We start from the raw sequence: 19,195 nt of genomic DNA on the forward strand, positions 1-19,195 counted from the left end.
CCCAGCAACCAGACACCTGGGAAAGAATTTTCTGTAGTAACTCAAAGCCATTCCCATCTAGTGTCCAATCACAGGCCGTTGGAGATACTTGCTGCTAGCAGTTGCAGATCAATTACGTGCCACTGTAGGCAGTTATATCATACCATCCCCTCCATAAACTTATCAAGCTCAGTCTTGAAGCCAGTTAGGTTTTTTGCCCCTACCACTCCCCTTAGAAGGCTGTTCCAGATTAATCTGAGAAACATGCCTACTTCGTGGGGAGTAATAAATTACAAACTACTGGCTTGGCAGTTACTTCTGTAACTTTCCAGGCATACACAACAGTGGTGAAGCTTACTGTATGCATAATGGTACTATATAGTAAGATGTTCTCAACCTCCATGGAAAAACTCCCCTATAATAGAATTGCAATTTACATGTTGTAATGCATTGAAAAATTTGTAGTGAAATCAGATTGGAAGTTTGTTATAAGAAGGTTCTCCTATCACTGTATGTTGGTTGATTGATTTTGATTTTTTTTTTTAAAAAAATGGGATACTGTCATATCATGTTTCAGAGTAGCAGCCGTGTTAGTCTGTATTCGCAAAAAGAAAAGGAGTACTTGTGGCACCTTAGAGACTAACAAATTTATTTGAGCATAAGCTTTCGTGAGCTACAGCTCACTTCATCGGATGCTGTAGCTCACGAAAGCTTATGCTCAAATTTGTTAGTCTCTAAGGTGCCACAAGTACTCCTTTTTCTTTTTTGTCATATTATCATGTGAGGTATGGAACGGCTGCCGTCTGAGGAGAGATTAATAAGACTGGGACTTTTCAGCTTGGAAAAGAGATGACTAAGGTGGGATATGGTAGAGATCTATAAAATCATGACTGGTGCAGAGAAAGTAAATAAGGAAGTGTTGTTTACTCCTTCTCATAGCACATGGGTTCTCCAAATGAAATTAATAGGCCACAGGTTTAAAACAAACAAAAGGAGGTATTTCTTTACACAACGCACAGTCAACCTGTGGAACTCTTTGCCAGAGGATGTTGTGAAGGCCAAGACTATAAGAGGTTCAAAAAAGAACTAGATAAATTCATGGAGGATAGGTCCATCAATAGCTATTAGCCAGGATGGGCAGGGATGGTGTCCCTAGCCTGTTTGCCAGAAGCTGGGAATGAGCGACAGGGACAGGTTCACTTGATTCCCTGTTCTGTTCATTCCCTCTGGGGCACCTGGCACTGGCTACTGTCGGAAGGCTAGATGGACCTCTGACCCAATATGGCCGTTCTTATGTTCGTATGTTATATTCTTAGGAGGTCTGACAGAATCACAGCACAAGCTGAGCAGGGTCAAGCCAGGTCACTGTCTGGTTGGGAGTCTTAGGGTTTGTCTACACGGTGTGTTAGTCTGCACTAGAGGGGTATAAATTGTAGCGTGCACCAGCATGTTGCACACTGACAGGCTTGCATGGATCCTGCTGGTGCACCCTAACAGTTCCCTACTGCATGCTAATGCAGTTCTGTTTTGTGACTACATTAACAGTATAATTTACATCCCACTAGTGCCGACTAATGCACCATGTAGACAAGCCCTTAGACACTGCAGGATTTGGTCATGTTAATTTACAAAGTGTTTTTCTTCCATCTGAGTTAGGTTGGATTTTACGGGTGTAGTGAATGCATCTTAAAAATGTGGTCTTGACCAGTTGAGGCTACTGAAGGTCTCACAGAACTTTTCATAAGAGTGATTGTGTTAACCTCAGTGGCCTGGCCGAATTTTCAGTTAAGGTAATTACAGTACATTCTTCTCTACCTAAACTTCCCCTGCATTTCTGATTTGGTATGATAGTCTTCTTCACTTCTTGTCTTGAATGTTATTATATAGCTTGGCTGTGCTTGTTTTAAAAATTGTAAGTGTTTCATCAGAGAGTTACTTTCATTCCATTTGTGATTGAAGTGCTATTTGTATAGAGTTTTCAAAGTTCATTCCTTCTAAATAAAAGGTACTATGTAAATTTTCAGATCATTATTTGATTACAGGGCATATGATGAAAGAATAAAGGAAATGCCAGTTTAACAGGTTGAATTCTCTTATCTCTGCTGTGATAGTAATCCTATTTAAGTGTAAAATTTTTTAAAATACTTTCTATTGTTGAATTAAAGGGTTGGAAATTCATAATGACTAAATTAATTAAAAATGCTTTAAGTTTTGGAACTGAGTTTCCTATAATGCTAGGAATTTGGGAGTTTACTTTGGTTCCAAATGCCCAATTTTAAACAAAACAGGTTGTACAGAATTTTGGAAATTTTCTCCAGAGAAAAGCATTCATTACTACTACAAACAAAGTAGGGCTTTGTACAGAGAACAAATCAAATATCTGATAGTGTGAGGGATATTAAGTTCTTCCCACACCCATTTTATTATCTGGCGTATAAACAGCAAGGGTGGGTATGGACTATTAACAGATGAAGAGACTGGGAATCGGCTTACATGAGTCTGATTCACAGCTGTCCCACAGACTTCTGTGACCTTTGTCAAGTCACATGACCTGTTTGTGCCTCTTCACCTATCATTAATGGAGTGTGATACTCACTTGCCAAGTGTGTTTTGAAACAGATCAAATGTGTAAATTATTATTGTTTCACCTACTCTTTTGTTATGACCTTTGCTTTCTCAATACATCCTGTGTGACCCACCTGACCGATATCTTGAAGCTGTTTCTGACTCTGCAGTCAATCGGCCTGACAGTCAGCTTCAAATAATGCAATGTTAAGAGTGTCTGGGAGCTGAAGTCTTGTAAAATGGTAAGGTTTAAATAAAGTATGTTCTCCAATTGCTTTAGAACACTAGACAGCAAGAATACTCTGTGCCAGTGGTTTTGAGTGGTAGGTTTCATCATGTTCCTAAACGCTGGTATCTAACACATTAGAAAGCAGCATTTCTAGCACTTGTTTCACTCACTGCAGCCTCTTAGAATCCTCAGGAGATTTGATTACTCTGTTGCTAACATTTGCATAGAAACAAATGCTGGATTTGAAGACAAAGACCAGGCAGCTTTAAAGAGTTATATAAAAGGGGGGTGTGCGTGGAAGGTAGGCTTTTTTTATGAACTTGTTTTGCTTTTGATGTAACTGGGCCCATTCTCCTCTGCTACGTGGAGTGGCTCTGAGCTAAGAAAAAAAGTGGGCAGCAGCTGCCCAGGATATGCTTGGAACCATTGAGAAGGCCTTTTGGGAGCCTGGGATGATTGTCATCCCAAGGGGAGAGAACAGAACCTCTAAAATAGATTTTTGCATGTTATGAGGACAGAGAAGAGCAACAGAAGGTGGGAGCATGGAAATAAGAATGCCTGTCCCTTTCACTCCACTTCTGACATACCTGCTATGCTGATACATCATTGTAGGCAAATTCCATGAACTCTATTAACCTTGTTGAAAGGATATTGGGGAATGAAAATTACTCATTTCTCTGGTCTCAGAAATTCTTTATTCAGTCCTGGACCAATGCCAAACAACACTTCTAGTGGAAAGTGACAACCCAGGTGACCTTCAAGTATAGTGGTGCAGGCTTTGGGTTAGTTACACCTCAGAGCTTTAGTCCCTGCAAGATATCTGGACTGGCAACACCCAGCAGGAAATGTAATTCCTAAAGAATGGCAATACTTCATTATTGTGACAGCGGTGGCTTTGTAGACCACAGTTTATGAACCATTTCCATATGCCACTAGAAAACTGAAGACCGCAGCATTCATTTATTGTGCTCATTCATGACCAAACAAGTCATGAGATATTGGACCTTAAGATTTCAACATTCTGATTGCTATCTGGCCCACACTTTTATTGACCCTACTTAAAATGACTTTTTGTTTTTAACCACTGATGTTCCACAAACTGAGGGCCTTGGAAAGCTGTGATTCCAAGTTGCTCTCATTGGTTTCTGCTTCTAGCAATTCTCAGTATTACAACTCCTAAATGGCTTTATTAGAGGTTTCAGAGTAGCAGCCGTGTTAGTCTGTATTCGCAAAAAGAAAAGGAGTACTTGTGGCACCTTAGAGACAAGATTTATTTGAGCATAAGCTTTCGTGAGCTACAGTTCGCTTCGTCGGATGCATTTCAATGGCTTTATTAGAGTGGAAGAAAAGCCAAGATGACTGGAGTGGCATTTTAATATTGGATATCTCCCCATCTGCCAACGGGTTACTTACACTAGCACAGTAGTATGAAAACTTTCAGTACCATGAACGTTTCCAAGAAATGGCCCTGGACCAGTGACCAGAAGAAAATTTTAGTCCCTGGATACGCACACTGTAAGTGGACAGCATGTTATGTGTACACAGTGGAAGATCCATAAAAGCAGGTAGCTAAACATTACTTCATATAGCTAATTCACAAGTACAATATGACAAGTTGAGAATAATCACTTATGTATGGACTGTTTTTGCCAGTGACTCTATAAATGGCTTGACACAATCTTTGGCCAATTGGATCTTTGCCCCATGTTAGTTGTAATGTATTTAAATAGATGCCCATTTCCATTGGCTGCTGTTGTGGGTGGAATGAGTGAAGGAGAGTGCTAGGATATAGATATTCAGGCCTGTCTGTAAAGGTCTATACTCTAAGAATTTAAGTGTATTCTTCTCACTTGGCTAGTTAAGGGTATAAAAGAGAGAATCAAAATCACCGTCTGCCGGTGTAAGGTCCTTCTCTTACTGTGACAGTCTGAGGCCCTGGGCTTAAACTAAGATCTTTATGATGCATCCGATGAAGTGAGCTGTAGCTCACGAAAGCTTATGCTCTAATAAATTTGTTAGTCTCTAAGGTGCCACAAGTACTGCTTTTCTTTTTCCAGGCAGTTTAGGCTCTCTAGTTTTGTTCAGTGACAGGAACATAATAGACTTTTTTTTTTTTTTTAAATTGTTTGCAGTGTATGTCTGATAGCCTCTGAACTAGAGAAGAATTCAGAGATTAGCAGTGTGCTGTTTGCTTGTCAAGATAGAATGACCATTTTTTTTTTCTGTGACTTCTGTGTTGTATTATGTAGGAGACATCGCATGTTAGAACATGGAGCGAAGCCACTCAGTGAATTCTGACTGAGAGAGAACTTCAAAAGAACAATCTGTATTTCAAACTCCAGTTTGTATAAACAGGCCTGTTTCAGGCAAGATTGGTGAAAATTACATTAGCATTGGGTGTGGAAATGGTCTAATCCACTGTTTAGTTCAATACACAGAATTATTAAAGGGAGTCTCATCAGCCTGTTCAGGAAAAGGTTTAGTGTCTCATATCAATAATGGAGAATGTCCAATTTTTAATCCAATATTCTACTGAGCATCTTTTTTGCATTTAATTTGAGAGATTTTTGGAGGACCTACCAAGGTTAAAGAGCAAGTTCTTCCAGCATCTGCTGTAACACTTAAAGTAATGGTTTGTATGCAATAATAATGATTAACAGTGCAAAAAAGGCAATAAATATTCCTCTTCTGTATCTGGAAAGTAGCTGGACAGCGCATTAATATCTTTCTATTGCTACAGTAACTAGAGTGGACATTTAACTTTAGTAGATGCAATTTGAAATTTTAAAATCTGCAGGACCAGATAACTTGCACCTAAGAGTTTCAAAAGAATTGCCTGAAAAAATGAGGTATTAATGTTGAGTGTTTTTTTTAAAACAAATCTTGGTGCACTGCGGAAGTTCCAAAAAACTTATGCTGTATTAGTATTTAAAAAAACTAATGCTGTATTAGTATTTAAAAAGGGTAAACAGAATAAACTGGTTACTCTAACATTAATCCAAGGCATAATCATGGGTCATCTGATATGGGAGGAAAACAGCAAAAAAAAAATTGAAGGATAGTTGCAGAATTGGAAAAGTTCAGCAAAGCTACAACAATGATCCATGGTCTGGTAACTTGCCGTATGGTAAGAAACAAGCTGAAGCTATTTAGCTTATCAAAAGGAAGGTTAAGTGGTGACTTGATCATGCTCGCTCTGTGGGTACATCCACACGGGGATAAAAAAAATCTGCAGCTGGCCCAGGTCAGCTGACTCGAGCTTGCAGGGCTCAGATTCTGGGCTGAAAAATTGCTACGTAGATGTTAAGGCTCAGGTGGGAACCTGAGCTCTGGGATCCTATGTGGGTGTAGGGTCCCAGAGCTCAAGTGCCATCCCAAGCCTGAATGTCTACACAGCAGTTTTTAGCCCCACAAACTAGGCCCCAGCCATGGCTGTGCCGCAGGTCTTTTATCTCTGAGTAGACATACTCTATAGGTACCTACATAGGGAGAGGATTTCTTTTACTAAAGGGCTCTGTAATATGGTGAACAAATTCATGGAACGAACTCATGCCTGGAAGCTGAAGCTAGCCAAATTTAGACTGGAAATAAGTTACAGATATTTAACAATGAGTAATTATTGGAACAGCTTACTTAGGGATATTGTGAATTTTCCGCCACTCAGAATTTTAAAATCAAATTAGATATGGTTTAAAAACATGCTCTGACTCAACCAGAAGTTTATAGATTTGTATATTTTTAAGGCTGGAAATGACCATTGTGATCATCTAGTCTGACCTGGATTGCTGGTACCAGAGGCTCAGTGGCATGGGGATCTTGGAGAGCCAAATGGTGCAGGAAGGAAGATACTGGACCCCTAAGATTTACACACACCCCAGAAACAACTTCACTTACAGTCTGAGCCTTTTTCCCTTTCCCCTCTTTGTCTTCAAACTATTGACTTCAAACTGTCAGGAGGCAGCGCTTTGTTAGCCCTGAAGGAACTACTTTAATAGTGAGTGAAGATGGATCGGGGTGGATTTTTCCATGGGGGTTCTGGGCCCACTGGCAGTGCAGTGCTGGGAAGGAGGGACACTATCTCTCCATTTTTCAGAGTAGCAGCCATGTTAGTCTGTATTCGCAAAAAGAAAAGGAGTACTTGTGGCACCTTAGAGACTAACAAATTTATTAGAGCCTAAGCTTTCGTGAGCTACAGCTCACTTCATGGGATGCATTTGGTGGAGGAAAAAAAGAAACTCTCTCCATTGTGAGCTAGGACTCTAGAGTGGAGCAAATGGTGAGGCCCCTAGATTCCTACTACTCTCTGGTTCCCGCTGACCATCCCTATTCCCTGCAAGGAGCCAGTAGTGGGAGGGTAGGCTGCACAGAGAGTAGAGGCAGGGGTGAGCTCATAGCATCTCTGTGCAGGGTTGTGGGACCAGCAGACTAAAAGAATGGGCCAGTCTAAGGCTGTTGGCTGGATGAGTGTGGGGTGAGTTTCTGCCATCTGCACTGAGGACCGTTCTTTCTTTCTTCCTTTCTGGAAAGAGAGTAGGGTAGGAAGGAGGGCATTTGTGGAGGAGGTCATGGAGGCTGAGGTACTGAAGAGGACACTATTCTCAGTACCTTAGTACAGAGCAGTGAGGAACAACTGCAGTTCTCTAAAGGCCTGGATGTTGTCAGCTGGTTTCCTTGAGGAGGAAGCATCTTTGACTTGAGGCTGGTACTCTGCTCTGGGCGCCTGGTTTTCTCCCTTCTGTTGTGCAGGCCTTCTAGTCTTTAAGAAGTTAGGACTCTGCAAAGGGCAGTTATCAAGAAGAAGGGGAACTGCTGGCAGCTCAAGAGACTGCTTCCTTCTCTGCGATGCAAAGCTCTCCCTTGGATTGCTTTGTTCTCTGACTCTCCCTATTGGGCAGCAGGGTCAGGATCCACTCGTTTTGTTGGTTTTTTTTTTTTAAAAAAACAATCCGTAGCATTTGAATCAGTGGAACTCTATGGATGAGTGAGACAAGCAGGATTTGGCCTTGCCTCACAGGCAGAGCTAGAATTAGAACTCCTGAGTTTCTGGCTTCCAGTCACATGCTCAGCCTACTATTAAGTGCACCGCTCCTGCTCCTCTTCCCCAACGCTCATTGGTCCTCTGTTAAATCTCTTTAACAAGCAAACTTCAGCAGGGCGTGAATGCCACAACTATTCCTGTGCAGGTGATATAACAGCTAGTTATGGGTGACTCTGCTTCCCTGCTGGCTTTGTTTTCTTTGGCTCTAGTAAACAATTTTTTAAAAAAATTTCCAGATAATATGAATAAAATTCTTACATTACTTACCGTTAATATATCACTGTAAGATTTAAAGTGCTTTATGAAGGCTTTATTAGTGCAATAACATCTGTTCAGCCTCCCCTGAGCTATGTGAACAGTTGTAAACTATTGCATGCCTTTGTTGATTGGATATTTTTATCCCTTTCCTTTGCTCCACAATATTTGTCAGTAATGAGACTCAAACACTTGACCTTTTTACTGTGTGTATGTGTGTGTGTGTGTGTGTGTGTGTGTGTGTGTGTGCTTGCATTTCTTGGAAGGGAAGTTTATGACCAAAAATTCCCAAGCAGAATTTCTAGAGCACTGCATCTTTTGTTTTCCCTCTTTTTGCATATATCCTTTAAGCCTAGCTGGGGGGTTTACAGTAAGAACAGTATCTGGAAATTCTGCTCCCAAATAATGGCATAATCTGTACTCTTGGGTTGCAAAGCAGAGCAAAACCAAAGTGTAGGAGCATCTCACAAAACCCAGCTTGCATAACTAGCCACAATGGATAGCTTGTTCTCTGCTCAGTGGAGGCATGTCTCTACTTCATATTGTTTTGAGGAAGACAGTGTTAAGGTCAGAGAAGTTTCCATTGCAGTTCTCTGCATTTTGCCCCAAGACAGAAATCCAAAGATCTAATGGAAGACTTTTTTTAAAAATTATCCTTTTCTTTACTTTAATAGGTTTTTTTTTTTTTTTTGGTCTTTAGCAGGAGTTAGATAAGGCCCATAAAGAAACACTGTCACACTATTTATCTTTGTTTCAAAGAAGAAAAATCCTTTGCATCAACTTTGGGGGTGGGGGAACTACATGTGATGTGAATAATATATTGTTACTGAGTTTTCCAGGATGACAAGGAATTCACCCCTGCTGCAGAATTAGGCCCTGGATTCCAATTATGCCATTTAAATGATCTTTCATGAAGTTATATTTTGGGGCCTAAACAGGTTGACTTTGTTTGGTGGGGGCTTTTTGCCTTTCAGAGTGTACGTTTTAATCATTTACCATCAAAGTATTTACCATCAAAGAATTTAAATTAACTTTTTGGTTAATTTAGAAGAAAAATCAAAGTGTTATTGGTAAACGTTTAATGTTAAGGCTCGCTCTTTTTCTCTTGCAGTGGAATCTGGTATGTGATGATGACTGGAAAGCTCCGTTAACTGCCTCCTTGTTTTTTGTGGGTGTTCTGATTGGATCCTTTATATCAGGACAACTCTCAGACAAGTAAAGTATATACACCAAAACTTATAGCTCTCTATCTGATTTTCTAAAAGCACACTTAAAAAATTAAATGAGCCAGTGGTGAATGCCTGACCTGTTCAAACTGTAGCAAAGTGGATATAGTCTTAGGTTGGGCCTACACTGATGAGAAATGGTCACCAAAAACACTATGGTTGTAGCGTTGATACTAACAACGAAAGCACTAATGTGGATTGACTGCTGGCATTTTTACCCCAGACGATGTAATCTCATTGTAGACAGAGCCTTAGCCTGGCATAAAGTCAGCTACCCTAATCAAAGCAAAATACTATTATGGGGCTTATTTTTTTCCCCAAAAGCCTTTTTTTTTCTGTATTTCAAGTCTTTTTGCAGCCACAAATTAAAACAGGCACTAACAATTGTTGGGTAGGTTACATAGCACTCCGACCTCCCACTGCCTGATGTGTTGGAGGAAAATTATGGGCTGCTACTGAAAAAATCAGCCGATGTTGTACTATTTGATTTAATGTGGACTATTTCTTGTTATGGGTACTTACCGCAAACATGTTTTCCTTTCTCTAGCTCAGTTCAATAACTCCCTTTGTACAAGTTTTCATAGATTCTGTTGTACCCTATGTGGTCAAATTCAAGGTCTAAGTCCAGTGATTTGAGTTTGTGGAAGCTAGAAAACGCGAATCTGTTCACCACTCTCTAATAAAGTGGCTTATTGACCCAGCTACTAGAACCATGGGCTGTCTTGTTTATCAGCACCAGGGTGAAAACAAAATGGAAGCATTCTTGTATTTGAAAAACCCAGGTTTTTTTTTTTTTTTTTAATCTCTTGCATTTCAAAATATCTGAGGTCTAATGTGCAATACATTATGTGGTATCTACCTGGTTTCCAGTGAAATCACTTGCCACCCTTCTACTTTTCAGATTTAATATTAGTACTCATACATGTTTAACGTCTGGTCTTTTGGGGCCAAATCCTGAAGTTCTTACTTGGACGAAGCGCCCGCAAGGATTTAATAGTTTGCCTGAGTAAGGTATTTAGAATCCATCCCTCTCTTCTTACAACAGGGAGGGACTCTGTTGCCGAAACTCATGTTTCATCATGCACTATTAGGGTATGTGTATGCTGTGATAAAACCCCACCGCACCAAGTCTCAGAGGCTGGGTCAGCTGATGTGGACTCATGGGGCTTGGAGTGCAGGGTTAAAAATAGCAGTTTAGGCCTTTGAACTTGGGCTGGAGCCCAGGCTCTGAGACCCTTATCCTAAGACATTGCAAGGGGGAATGTCTACACTGCAGTTAGACACTCACGGCTGGCACGGGCAACCTGACTCGGGCTAAGGGGTTGTTTAACTGCAATGTAGATGTTCTGGCTTGGGCTGGAAACCAGATTCTGGAACCTTCCCACATCAAAGGGTCTGAGACATCCACAACATCTACATCAAAATTAAATAGCCCTTTAGTCTGAATCTCCTGAACCTGAGTCAGCTGGCACAGGCCAGGCATGGGTTTTTAACTGCAGTGTAGACATGCCCTTTAGATTCCAGGCTCCAGTGCAAGCCTAAACATCTTCGCTGCAATTTTATAGTCCTGCAGCTTGAGTCCTGTGAGCCTGAATCGGCTAATCCGGGCCATCCACAGCCTTGCTGTGTGTCTTTTATTGCAGTGTGGACATACCTTTAGGTTATGACAATCCTGAAGCTAGATTCAGCTCTCTTGCTACCTTAATGATTCCCGAGGAAACGTTGCTAAAGATCCCAGAAACATAACCACTGGTATAGGTACAGAGTGTCTCTTCCAAATGCTAATGTGATTATTGTACCAAAGTAGGCATGATGGACAGCCACACGCTATCCCAGGAGAGACTGGTTTGGCATAGTTTTGCTCCCAGGGGATTTCTCCCTTATGATATGTTTTACACTCTAGCTCTATCAAGCAGTGTGCCTCAGAAATAGTATTGCAGACATGTTAGAATCTGCCTTCCTCCTACAGAGCAGGCAGATAGTAATCTGAGAGGCAAGAGTAATGGAGTAAATGAAGAAATAGCAGCTCAGAATGGATTGGCGAGGAAAGGCCTTTTTCTGGTTCATCTGTGCATCCTTATCCCTCCAATCTAGCGAAGTCTTATAGTGCAGTTACATTGTGGTATCTGGGCATCATTGTTGTCACTCTCTTGACCAAGTTTAATTTTGAAGTAGGGTTACATGAAATCTGTGTTAAGCAGGATTCCCTGCATCAAAGTGGGAAGCTAAGGCAACTGCTGATATTTAGATAACTAGGCTGGAATGTGCATGTTGCTGAGGTCAAAGGGCATTTAGCGCCTGATTCTGACACCTTTACATTGTCTGGTACTCTGATTTCCAATGGGATCATTCAAGGAGCAGTTAGGTTAGTCACAGAGCAAGGTACTCAGTGTAACTGAGTAAGGTTTGCAGAATTGAGGCCCTTAATGACTATAGACTGGCACGGGGCCAGAGTTTTTCTCTTCAAAAGACTCCACTTCTCTGCCTTATGTTTATTGTCCCACTCTGGAGCATGGAAGAAAGCACTCCTTTTGAGTCATTGACCCCTCATCTTTTGCATTTTAGTGATAATTCACTTTCTAGGTGTCTGCACTTGTCCACACCCATTCCATCATCCCTGAAGAGAGAACCTCCCACCACATTCTCAAAGAAATCTCGTAAGGTACATCTACACCACAGCTGTAGCATGCTTCCCAGTGTGGAAAGACAGACAAGACGCATGCTAGATCTGTTCAAGCTAGCCTACTAAAAATGGTGGTGTGGGCATGCCAGCAGCTTGGGCTAGCTGCCTGAGTTCAATCACATCTGTTGCCAGGGTACTCGCCCAAGACAATGCAACCACAGTTATTTTTAGCAGTGATCAGACCTAGCATGTGCCTGTCTACCCATTCTGAGAAGCATGCTCCTAGCTACAGTGTAGACATACCCCAAATTGCAGCACTTAAGATATTCTTCCACTTTTGGACTGGAATTTTTAGCTTGTCTGAAATATTTGTTTACTTGTCCCACTTTCTGAGACATTTTCTTCGTTTTAGAGACCCCCTATGTGCAAAACTAATTCACTGATCTTGCTGTTATTTTCGTGACTGTTTTCTTCTGTAACCCTCTCCTTTTTGTCTTTTTTCACGAAAGGTTTGGCAGGAAGAAAGTTCTGTTTGCGACCATGGGGGTGCAAACCGGCTTCAGCTTCCTGCAGGTCTTCTCTACCAGCTGGGAGATGTTTTCAGTGCTCTTTGTCATCGTCGGCATGGGACAGATCTCTAACTATGTGGCGGCTTTTGTACTTGGTATGGGAGTTTGTTATGCATAGCACATTTTCAGTGTTATTGTTCCCCCTGCTCTCCTCATTTACTAATGGCTTGTTTTTTATTTTTTCCCAAGCAGCACTGTTAATAAGAATATAACCTTACCAAACATGGCTAACTCCTAATCCATTTGAAAATTTTCCTTTTAGTAATATAGCCACACATCAAAATAAAATGCTTTGTTTACCAAATACTTAAATGAGCAATGGGAGTAAATCAGAACAAGTCTTTATCTGAAGCAAGAGCTCTCCAGTGAGAGGTTGCAGTTAGATGCACACTCATAGTCATACGTTGGTAGATGTGTAGAATGAGTTGTACCCAGTTACTCTGGTGAACTGCAGTTTGGATCCAAAGACATGCAAATTGTACATATGATACTGTAATTTGTAATTGTGATCAAACATGTAAGCACAATTTAAGACCTCTTAAAACAATCTGTGATAAAAGTTAAACTGTCACATGGATTCTGTCATTGCATCCATTCTATGATAGCTAAGCAAAGGTGTCTGATTGGAGGACAAGTAAAACTATCTATGAATCTGTTTGAGAGATCTCTGAATGCTTTTGTTTTAAAAAGTAACTTCCCTGTCTAGAGCACTGAATTCTTTGTGGCCATAACAAAGCCCAGAACAGTTCTGAAAACCAGTGTTTAGCTAACTGCTGCAGCAGGCAAAAAACATGGCTTATTGGTGTAGGTTTTACCAGACTAGTGCCTTTTGTTGTGAGTTTTTTTTGGAATCCAGAAGGCTTTTACTCATTGGGTTAGAACAATTTTAGGGTATAATCATATAGTTTTTATTCATAAAATTATTACCTTTTGGTGCAGAATCAGGCCCTAAGATAGATCTGGCAGCGTCTCTTTAAAACAGGAAAAACTGCAACTAATATAGTGCTAACAATTGTAGCATGTGTGAGGAACAGTTTTGCTAAAAGTAGCGTCAGTTCTTGTATAGTGGTAAAATATTTGGATGCTATTATTTCTGATAAATTAAAATGCTAATCCACATTCTCTTGTTTTTAACAGGCACAGAAATTCTTGGCAAAACAGTTCGTGTTATATTCTGCACACTAGGCGTTTGCATATTTTATGCAATTGGCTACATGTTGCTGCCACTGTTCGCGTACTTCATCAGAGACTGGCGGACGCTGCTTCTGGCTCTTACTTTACCTGGGCTGCTTTGCATTCCACTGTGGTGGTGAGGGTAACTATATTAAAAGATGTTTGGCTTCAGAAAGTCTCACCTACAGCTGACAGAGTTCAGACTTGAGGTTAACATAACAGAAATGTGGAATCTGATGCAATATTGGCCTTTAGCAAGAGGTTTTGACTGAAACAGTCTGAGTGTGTCTGTTTCCTTTGGGGGTGTTTAATAGAATCATAGACAGTAGAAATCTTTAGCTTTCATTTCTTTCATTGTAGTACAGAATCTTAAATTTCCTTTTAAAAAAAAATCTTTAAAAAATGTATAAAACTACTTTTAAATTTAGGGTTGTCTGGCTGTGAAATTAAGGTTAGATTCTTGTCTCAATAGCTCTGGATTTACACTGATATAACTATGCTGGCTTCATACCAATAGCTGAGATTGGAATCTGGTCTATAAGTGTCATAGAAACACCCAAGTCCTACCTACACTTAAAGCTTCCACCAGTAGTACTGCATCAGTGCTCTGAAGTTAGTTAACATGGACCTGTGGTTTTCAACCTGTGGTCGCCGGATCCCTGGGGGTCTGCAGACTATGTCTAAGGGATCTGTGAAAGGTGACTCTGAAAATAAAGTTTCAGGTCCCAAAAAAGGCATTCCGTTTTTCTTATCAATCAAAAGTATGTGAATATCCCCACCGACAGGTCAAAACCCAGAAATATTATCATTACCATAGAAACCCACAGTTAGCCCTTTCTCATGTTATGTCAAATGTCGTACCAAGCAGGTGCAACATTTGTAGTTGAATTCTGTTCAGTCAGTTTTCAGTCTGACTTCTATGATAGGGGTCCATGGACCACAGGTTGAATTTACAAAGGGGTCCACACCTCCTTTTGAAGTTTTTTAGGGGTCTGCAAATGAAAAAAGGTTGAAAATAACTGATATAGACAGAACCTACATCTAAAGTTCTCTCAGTAAAGAACTAACCTTAGCGCCAGCATCTCTGGTCTATTACCAAAGCCTTCCTTAAGAACTTCCCATAATATTAATGAAGGATGGCGTAGTTGTTGGCATTATCGTTAAGCTAGAGGAAATTTGTTGCACTTTTGTCTTATCTTTGCACTCGGCTAATCCTGTATCTATTTTAGCTTTTTCTATAGTATCCATCACTGTAGTGTCTCTGCATTCTGATACCTTCCCCTACATGTGGTTTTATCTAGTGATGCCCATGGCTTTTCTGCTACGTCAGGAGTTGGCAACCTTTCAGAAGTGGTGTGCTGAGTCTTCATTTATTCACTTTAATTTAAGATTTTGCATGCCAGTAATACATGTTTTTTAGAAGGTCTCTCTCTATAAGTCTATATATTCTATAACTAAACTATTGTTGTATGTAAAGTAAACAAGGTTTTCAAAATGTTTAAGAAGCTTCATTTAAAATTAAATTAAAATGCAATCTTAAGCCGCTAGCCCGCTGCCAGCTTGGGATTCCATTCACCTAGGCCGGAAGCGCACTGAGTGGACCTGCGGCCAGGACCCCGGTTGGCAAGGAGCCAGCAGCCAGAACCCCAGACCAGCAGTGGGCTGAGCAGCTCAGCCTGCTGCCACTCAGCCCGCTGCTGGGCTGGGGTTCCATCCACCGGCTCCTGCCAGCCAGGGTCCTGGCTGCTGGCTCCACTTAACCCGCTGCCGGTCTGGGATCTCGGCCCTGCCCACATACAGTGGGTACCTACCTTCTCCCTGGTTCTAGCCCATTCTCTTTCTCTCTGCACTGAGCTGAGGGTGAGAGTGCACTAAGCACAGGGCTGGGGGTGAAGGAGCAGGCTGGGGGTTGGGAGGCAGGGTCAGGCCAAGAGCTGGAATAAGGAAGGGGGCTCAGGGTTGGGGCAGGAGGTTTGGGTGTGAAGTGCTTACCTGGGCAGCTCCCATTTGGTGCGAGGGGTGCAAGAGCTCCCGTTTTGGTGTGAGGGGTGGGTATGGGTATGTGTGGGGGGTGCAGGAGTCAGGGTTGGGGAGTGTGTGGGGGTGCAGAGGTCAGGGCAGAGGACTGGGTATGTGTGGGGGGTGCAGAAATCAGGGCAGGGGGCTGGGGGTGGGTGAGGAGGGTGCTGGAGTCAGGGCATGGGGTGTGGGGGGGGTGCTGGAGTCAGGGCTGGGGTGTAGGGGGGGTGCAGGGGTCAGGGCAAAAGGGTGTGGGCTAGGGTCCCAGAGCAGCTCACGGCAGGGGGCTGAAGGGGATATGCCCTGATTCCAACCCTCTTTCCCAAAGCCTCGTACCCACCTCGTCTCCGCCTCCTCCCACTCCCTGAAGCAGCAACTCAACTTGCAAGGGCCATCAGCTGATCCGGTGGCAGGGAGGGAGAGGAGGAGGGGCAAGAACCCAGCACACTGGGGGAAGAGGCTGGGGTGGGGGAACTTGCCTGCCCTGCGGGGGAGGGGCGGAGAAGAGCGGGCCGGGGCGGGCAGGATTTTTAATGACACACTGCTGCCTGCCGGGGTCCCGGCCCTGACCCCGCTCAGCCTGCTGCTGGCCTTGGTTCGGCAGCAGGCTGAGCGGGGCCGGCAGCTGGGACCTGGCAGGCAGGAGCGTGCCATTAAAAATCTGCTCGTGTGCCGTCTTTGGGATGTGTGCCATAGGTTGCCGACCCCTGTGCTACATCCTTTTCAGTTAGCTCATCTAAATATCTAAGAGGTTATGTGCCCAAAAATAACTGCTGGTACATTTTATAGAATTTGGCTATCTATCTGATTGCACCCACAAATCAGGCAGTTAAATGCAAAAGAAGTATAAAATGCATCTGCAGGTACAAGGTATGTGGGTGCAAAATCCAAGGCCAAAATGAGGCTGTTTTACAAAAAACCTTTATATGTATATTGAATCTCAGGGCCTTTGCCCACATGCTTAGAGAAAGTTCTAAGCTGGTTTCCAGTGCTGTTTGGAATTGCTTTCAGGATTCTAACTCTTACCTTCCTGTCGGTATGGGTTGGTGTGTGCTTTTCCCCTTGTGACTCCAGGTTTAACTTGTTTGTCTTTCTTTGCATTTTGTTGTTTTGGGACATTTTACAGATAAATTGTTTGTTTTTGTTCATGAATGGAGTATACTAAAATAAATATCGGCTTATCAGTTTTAAATCTCTGTATAGTATCATCAGTCAAATTGCTATGTAAAAGGACGTACAGTCCAGACATGCCCTCAGCCCTGACTCCTGCACACACCCCCCACACACCCCAGCCCTCTGTCCTAACCCCTGCACCCCCTACGATCCCAGCCCTGACTCCAGCACTCCCCACACCCTCTGCCCTGACCCATGCACCCCCCACACACACCCAGCCCCGCCACAAATCATGGGCCAAGACTAAATAAAAATGCTATCGGTGTGCAGCTGCAGTTTATGGGACACTGTCAGATCAAATTTTACCCAACATTTAGTTTTATTTTTAAAAAAATTACTAGAAATGCTTCCATCAAATTGAACAAACAGTTCAATACAAACAAGCTTTAAGGAATAAATTGTCATTCTCCTCTGCAGTGTTTGCAACCTGAACAATGCAGCACTGTGCTAGTTTGTGAGAACCAAATATTGAAGTTGACCACGCTGGGTGAAATGCGGTTTGTAGCAGGAACAAAATTAGAAATTTAAAATGTTAACTTTTAATAAACGTAGTTAATTTGTACCATAGGAAGGGAAATATTTTTCTCAGGACTACTCTGTCATCACTGCTGCTGTCAGGCAAACAAGAAATAAACAAAAAGCCATGTTAGTTCAAGGTCCATTAGAAATAATCCGTCGGATCCTAATCCCTGGCTTCATCCACCTTTGCACTAGGTGAGGCTGATCCGGGGAGAAAAGTAGAAAGGTGGTGTAGAGCTACTTCCTACTCAAAACCTCCTCCAGAGTCCTGTGCCTTGCTTTTTGAAAGGCCAGGTCTCGCCTAGCATTTTGGACAGAAGGGAATGATTTGCTCCTTTTTCCATTGAAGTCCATGGACTTTATTGAGAGTAGGATCAGGCTAAGAAAGGCAGAACTAGAGACCACTGGTAGCTGGGAGGTGAGTTGGGATTGAGGTCGGTGGAACTTTATTCAGAAAAAGTAGTATTTGGGCATCTATATGATTTCAGAATTTTCCTCCACTGAATACTGTTTTTATGGAACACAATAAGCCTAAATAGTCCACAAGGTGGAGCTACTTCTCTTCCTAGATAGTAGAAAGTACAATACATAATTGAGTCCACTTTCTCTTGTGAAGGCAGCTTGTGTTTAGGTGTCTCATCCGATAGTGATATCTATAATTATTAACTTATATGTATCACTGTCTAAATATTACCCACCTACAGCACATCATGCACACAGTTTCACGCTGCCTTCGTTTCTTTTGATAAAACATTTTCTTCCTGTACTTTGCAAGTTTGATTTGTAGCTTAACTTTTTAGTCCTTTTTAAGTCCACAAACAAATTTCAATCTTTTTCACAGTATATGCTCATCTGCTTTGTATAAATGTGTGTTGTGTTTTTGGTTTTAATCACTGCAAGGTACAGCACATTTTAAACTATTTATGCCTGTGGCTATATGTATGTGTGTCTTTGCAGCAGTGGTCAGTGTGGAAATGCAAACGTTGTTGTTGTTCTGAAACTTGTTGCAGGGTCGTTCCAGAATCTCCCCGGTGGCTGATCTCTCAAGGAAGGTTACAAGAGGCAGAAATCATCATCCGAAAGGCTGCAAAAACAAATGGTATTACAGCCCCAGATGTAATATTTAATCCTATGGAGGTAAACTTTCATGTGTATTAAAACTGTCTGCCTGATCCTCCCTGTAACGTCCTAGGCACTTTCCTAACAGATGTTCACCCCATATCCTTCCTCTTCGTAAATCTTCTGAACCTCCTGTGACTTCCATTCCAGGAGCACTCCAGCCAGGAAGAAAACACATCTCTGTGTTTTGCATTGTACCCATTTGTGCCTTTTTGATTGTAGTCTCTTTAGGGCAGGCACTTTAATTTGCTTCATAGTTTACTTGTTACTCTGTGGCTTGTACATACCCTGCACTAAGTAGACTATCTGAAATGCTGTCTTATCCCCTGTAATGCAGTAAATCTTTTCCCCCTCATGAGAATGGACTCTGCTTCTTTATGAGACAGCTGACACATGCCTGTGAATTCTTACTTCTCAGAATGCTGGAGCCTGGCCATATGGTGGGGAGATTCCTGAGATATCATATAAAATGGACTTTGCTTTCAAATTTCCTCCATAATGACAGGTTTCAGAGTAGCAGCCGTGTTAGTCTGTATTCGCAAAAAGAAAAGGAGTACTTGTGGCACCTTAGAGACTAACAAATTTATTAGAGCATAAGCTTTCGTGAGCTACAGCTCACTTCATCGGATGCATTTGGTGGAAAAAACAGAGGAGAGATTGATATACACACACACACACAGAGAACATGAAACAATGGGTTTATCATAC

The 19,195-nt window shown here is 42.0% G+C and overlaps 1 protein-coding gene across 1 annotated transcript in view; it reads left to right on the forward strand.

The window, feature by feature from the left end:
* The window catches only part of LOC119860060 (solute carrier family 22 member 5-like), a 50,863-nt gene that overhangs the window by 10,963 nt on the left and 20,705 nt on the right, over positions 1-19,195 (forward strand). Inside the window, exons 2-5 of the mRNA XM_038413235.2 lie at positions 9,178-9,281; positions 12,425-12,579; positions 13,622-13,793; positions 18,379-18,505. Of these exons, the coding sequence (XP_038269163.1) occupies positions 9,178-9,281; positions 12,425-12,579; positions 13,622-13,793; positions 18,379-18,505 (558 nt within the window). The remainder of the gene's footprint in view (positions 1-9,177; positions 9,282-12,424; positions 12,580-13,621; positions 13,794-18,378; positions 18,506-19,195) is intronic.

Source organism: Dermochelys coriacea, chromosome 8, assembly GCF_009764565.3.
Source record: "Dermochelys coriacea isolate rDerCor1 chromosome 8, rDerCor1.pri.v4, whole genome shotgun sequence".
Classification (NCBI taxonomy): Eukaryota; Metazoa; Chordata; order Testudines; family Dermochelyidae; genus Dermochelys; species Dermochelys coriacea.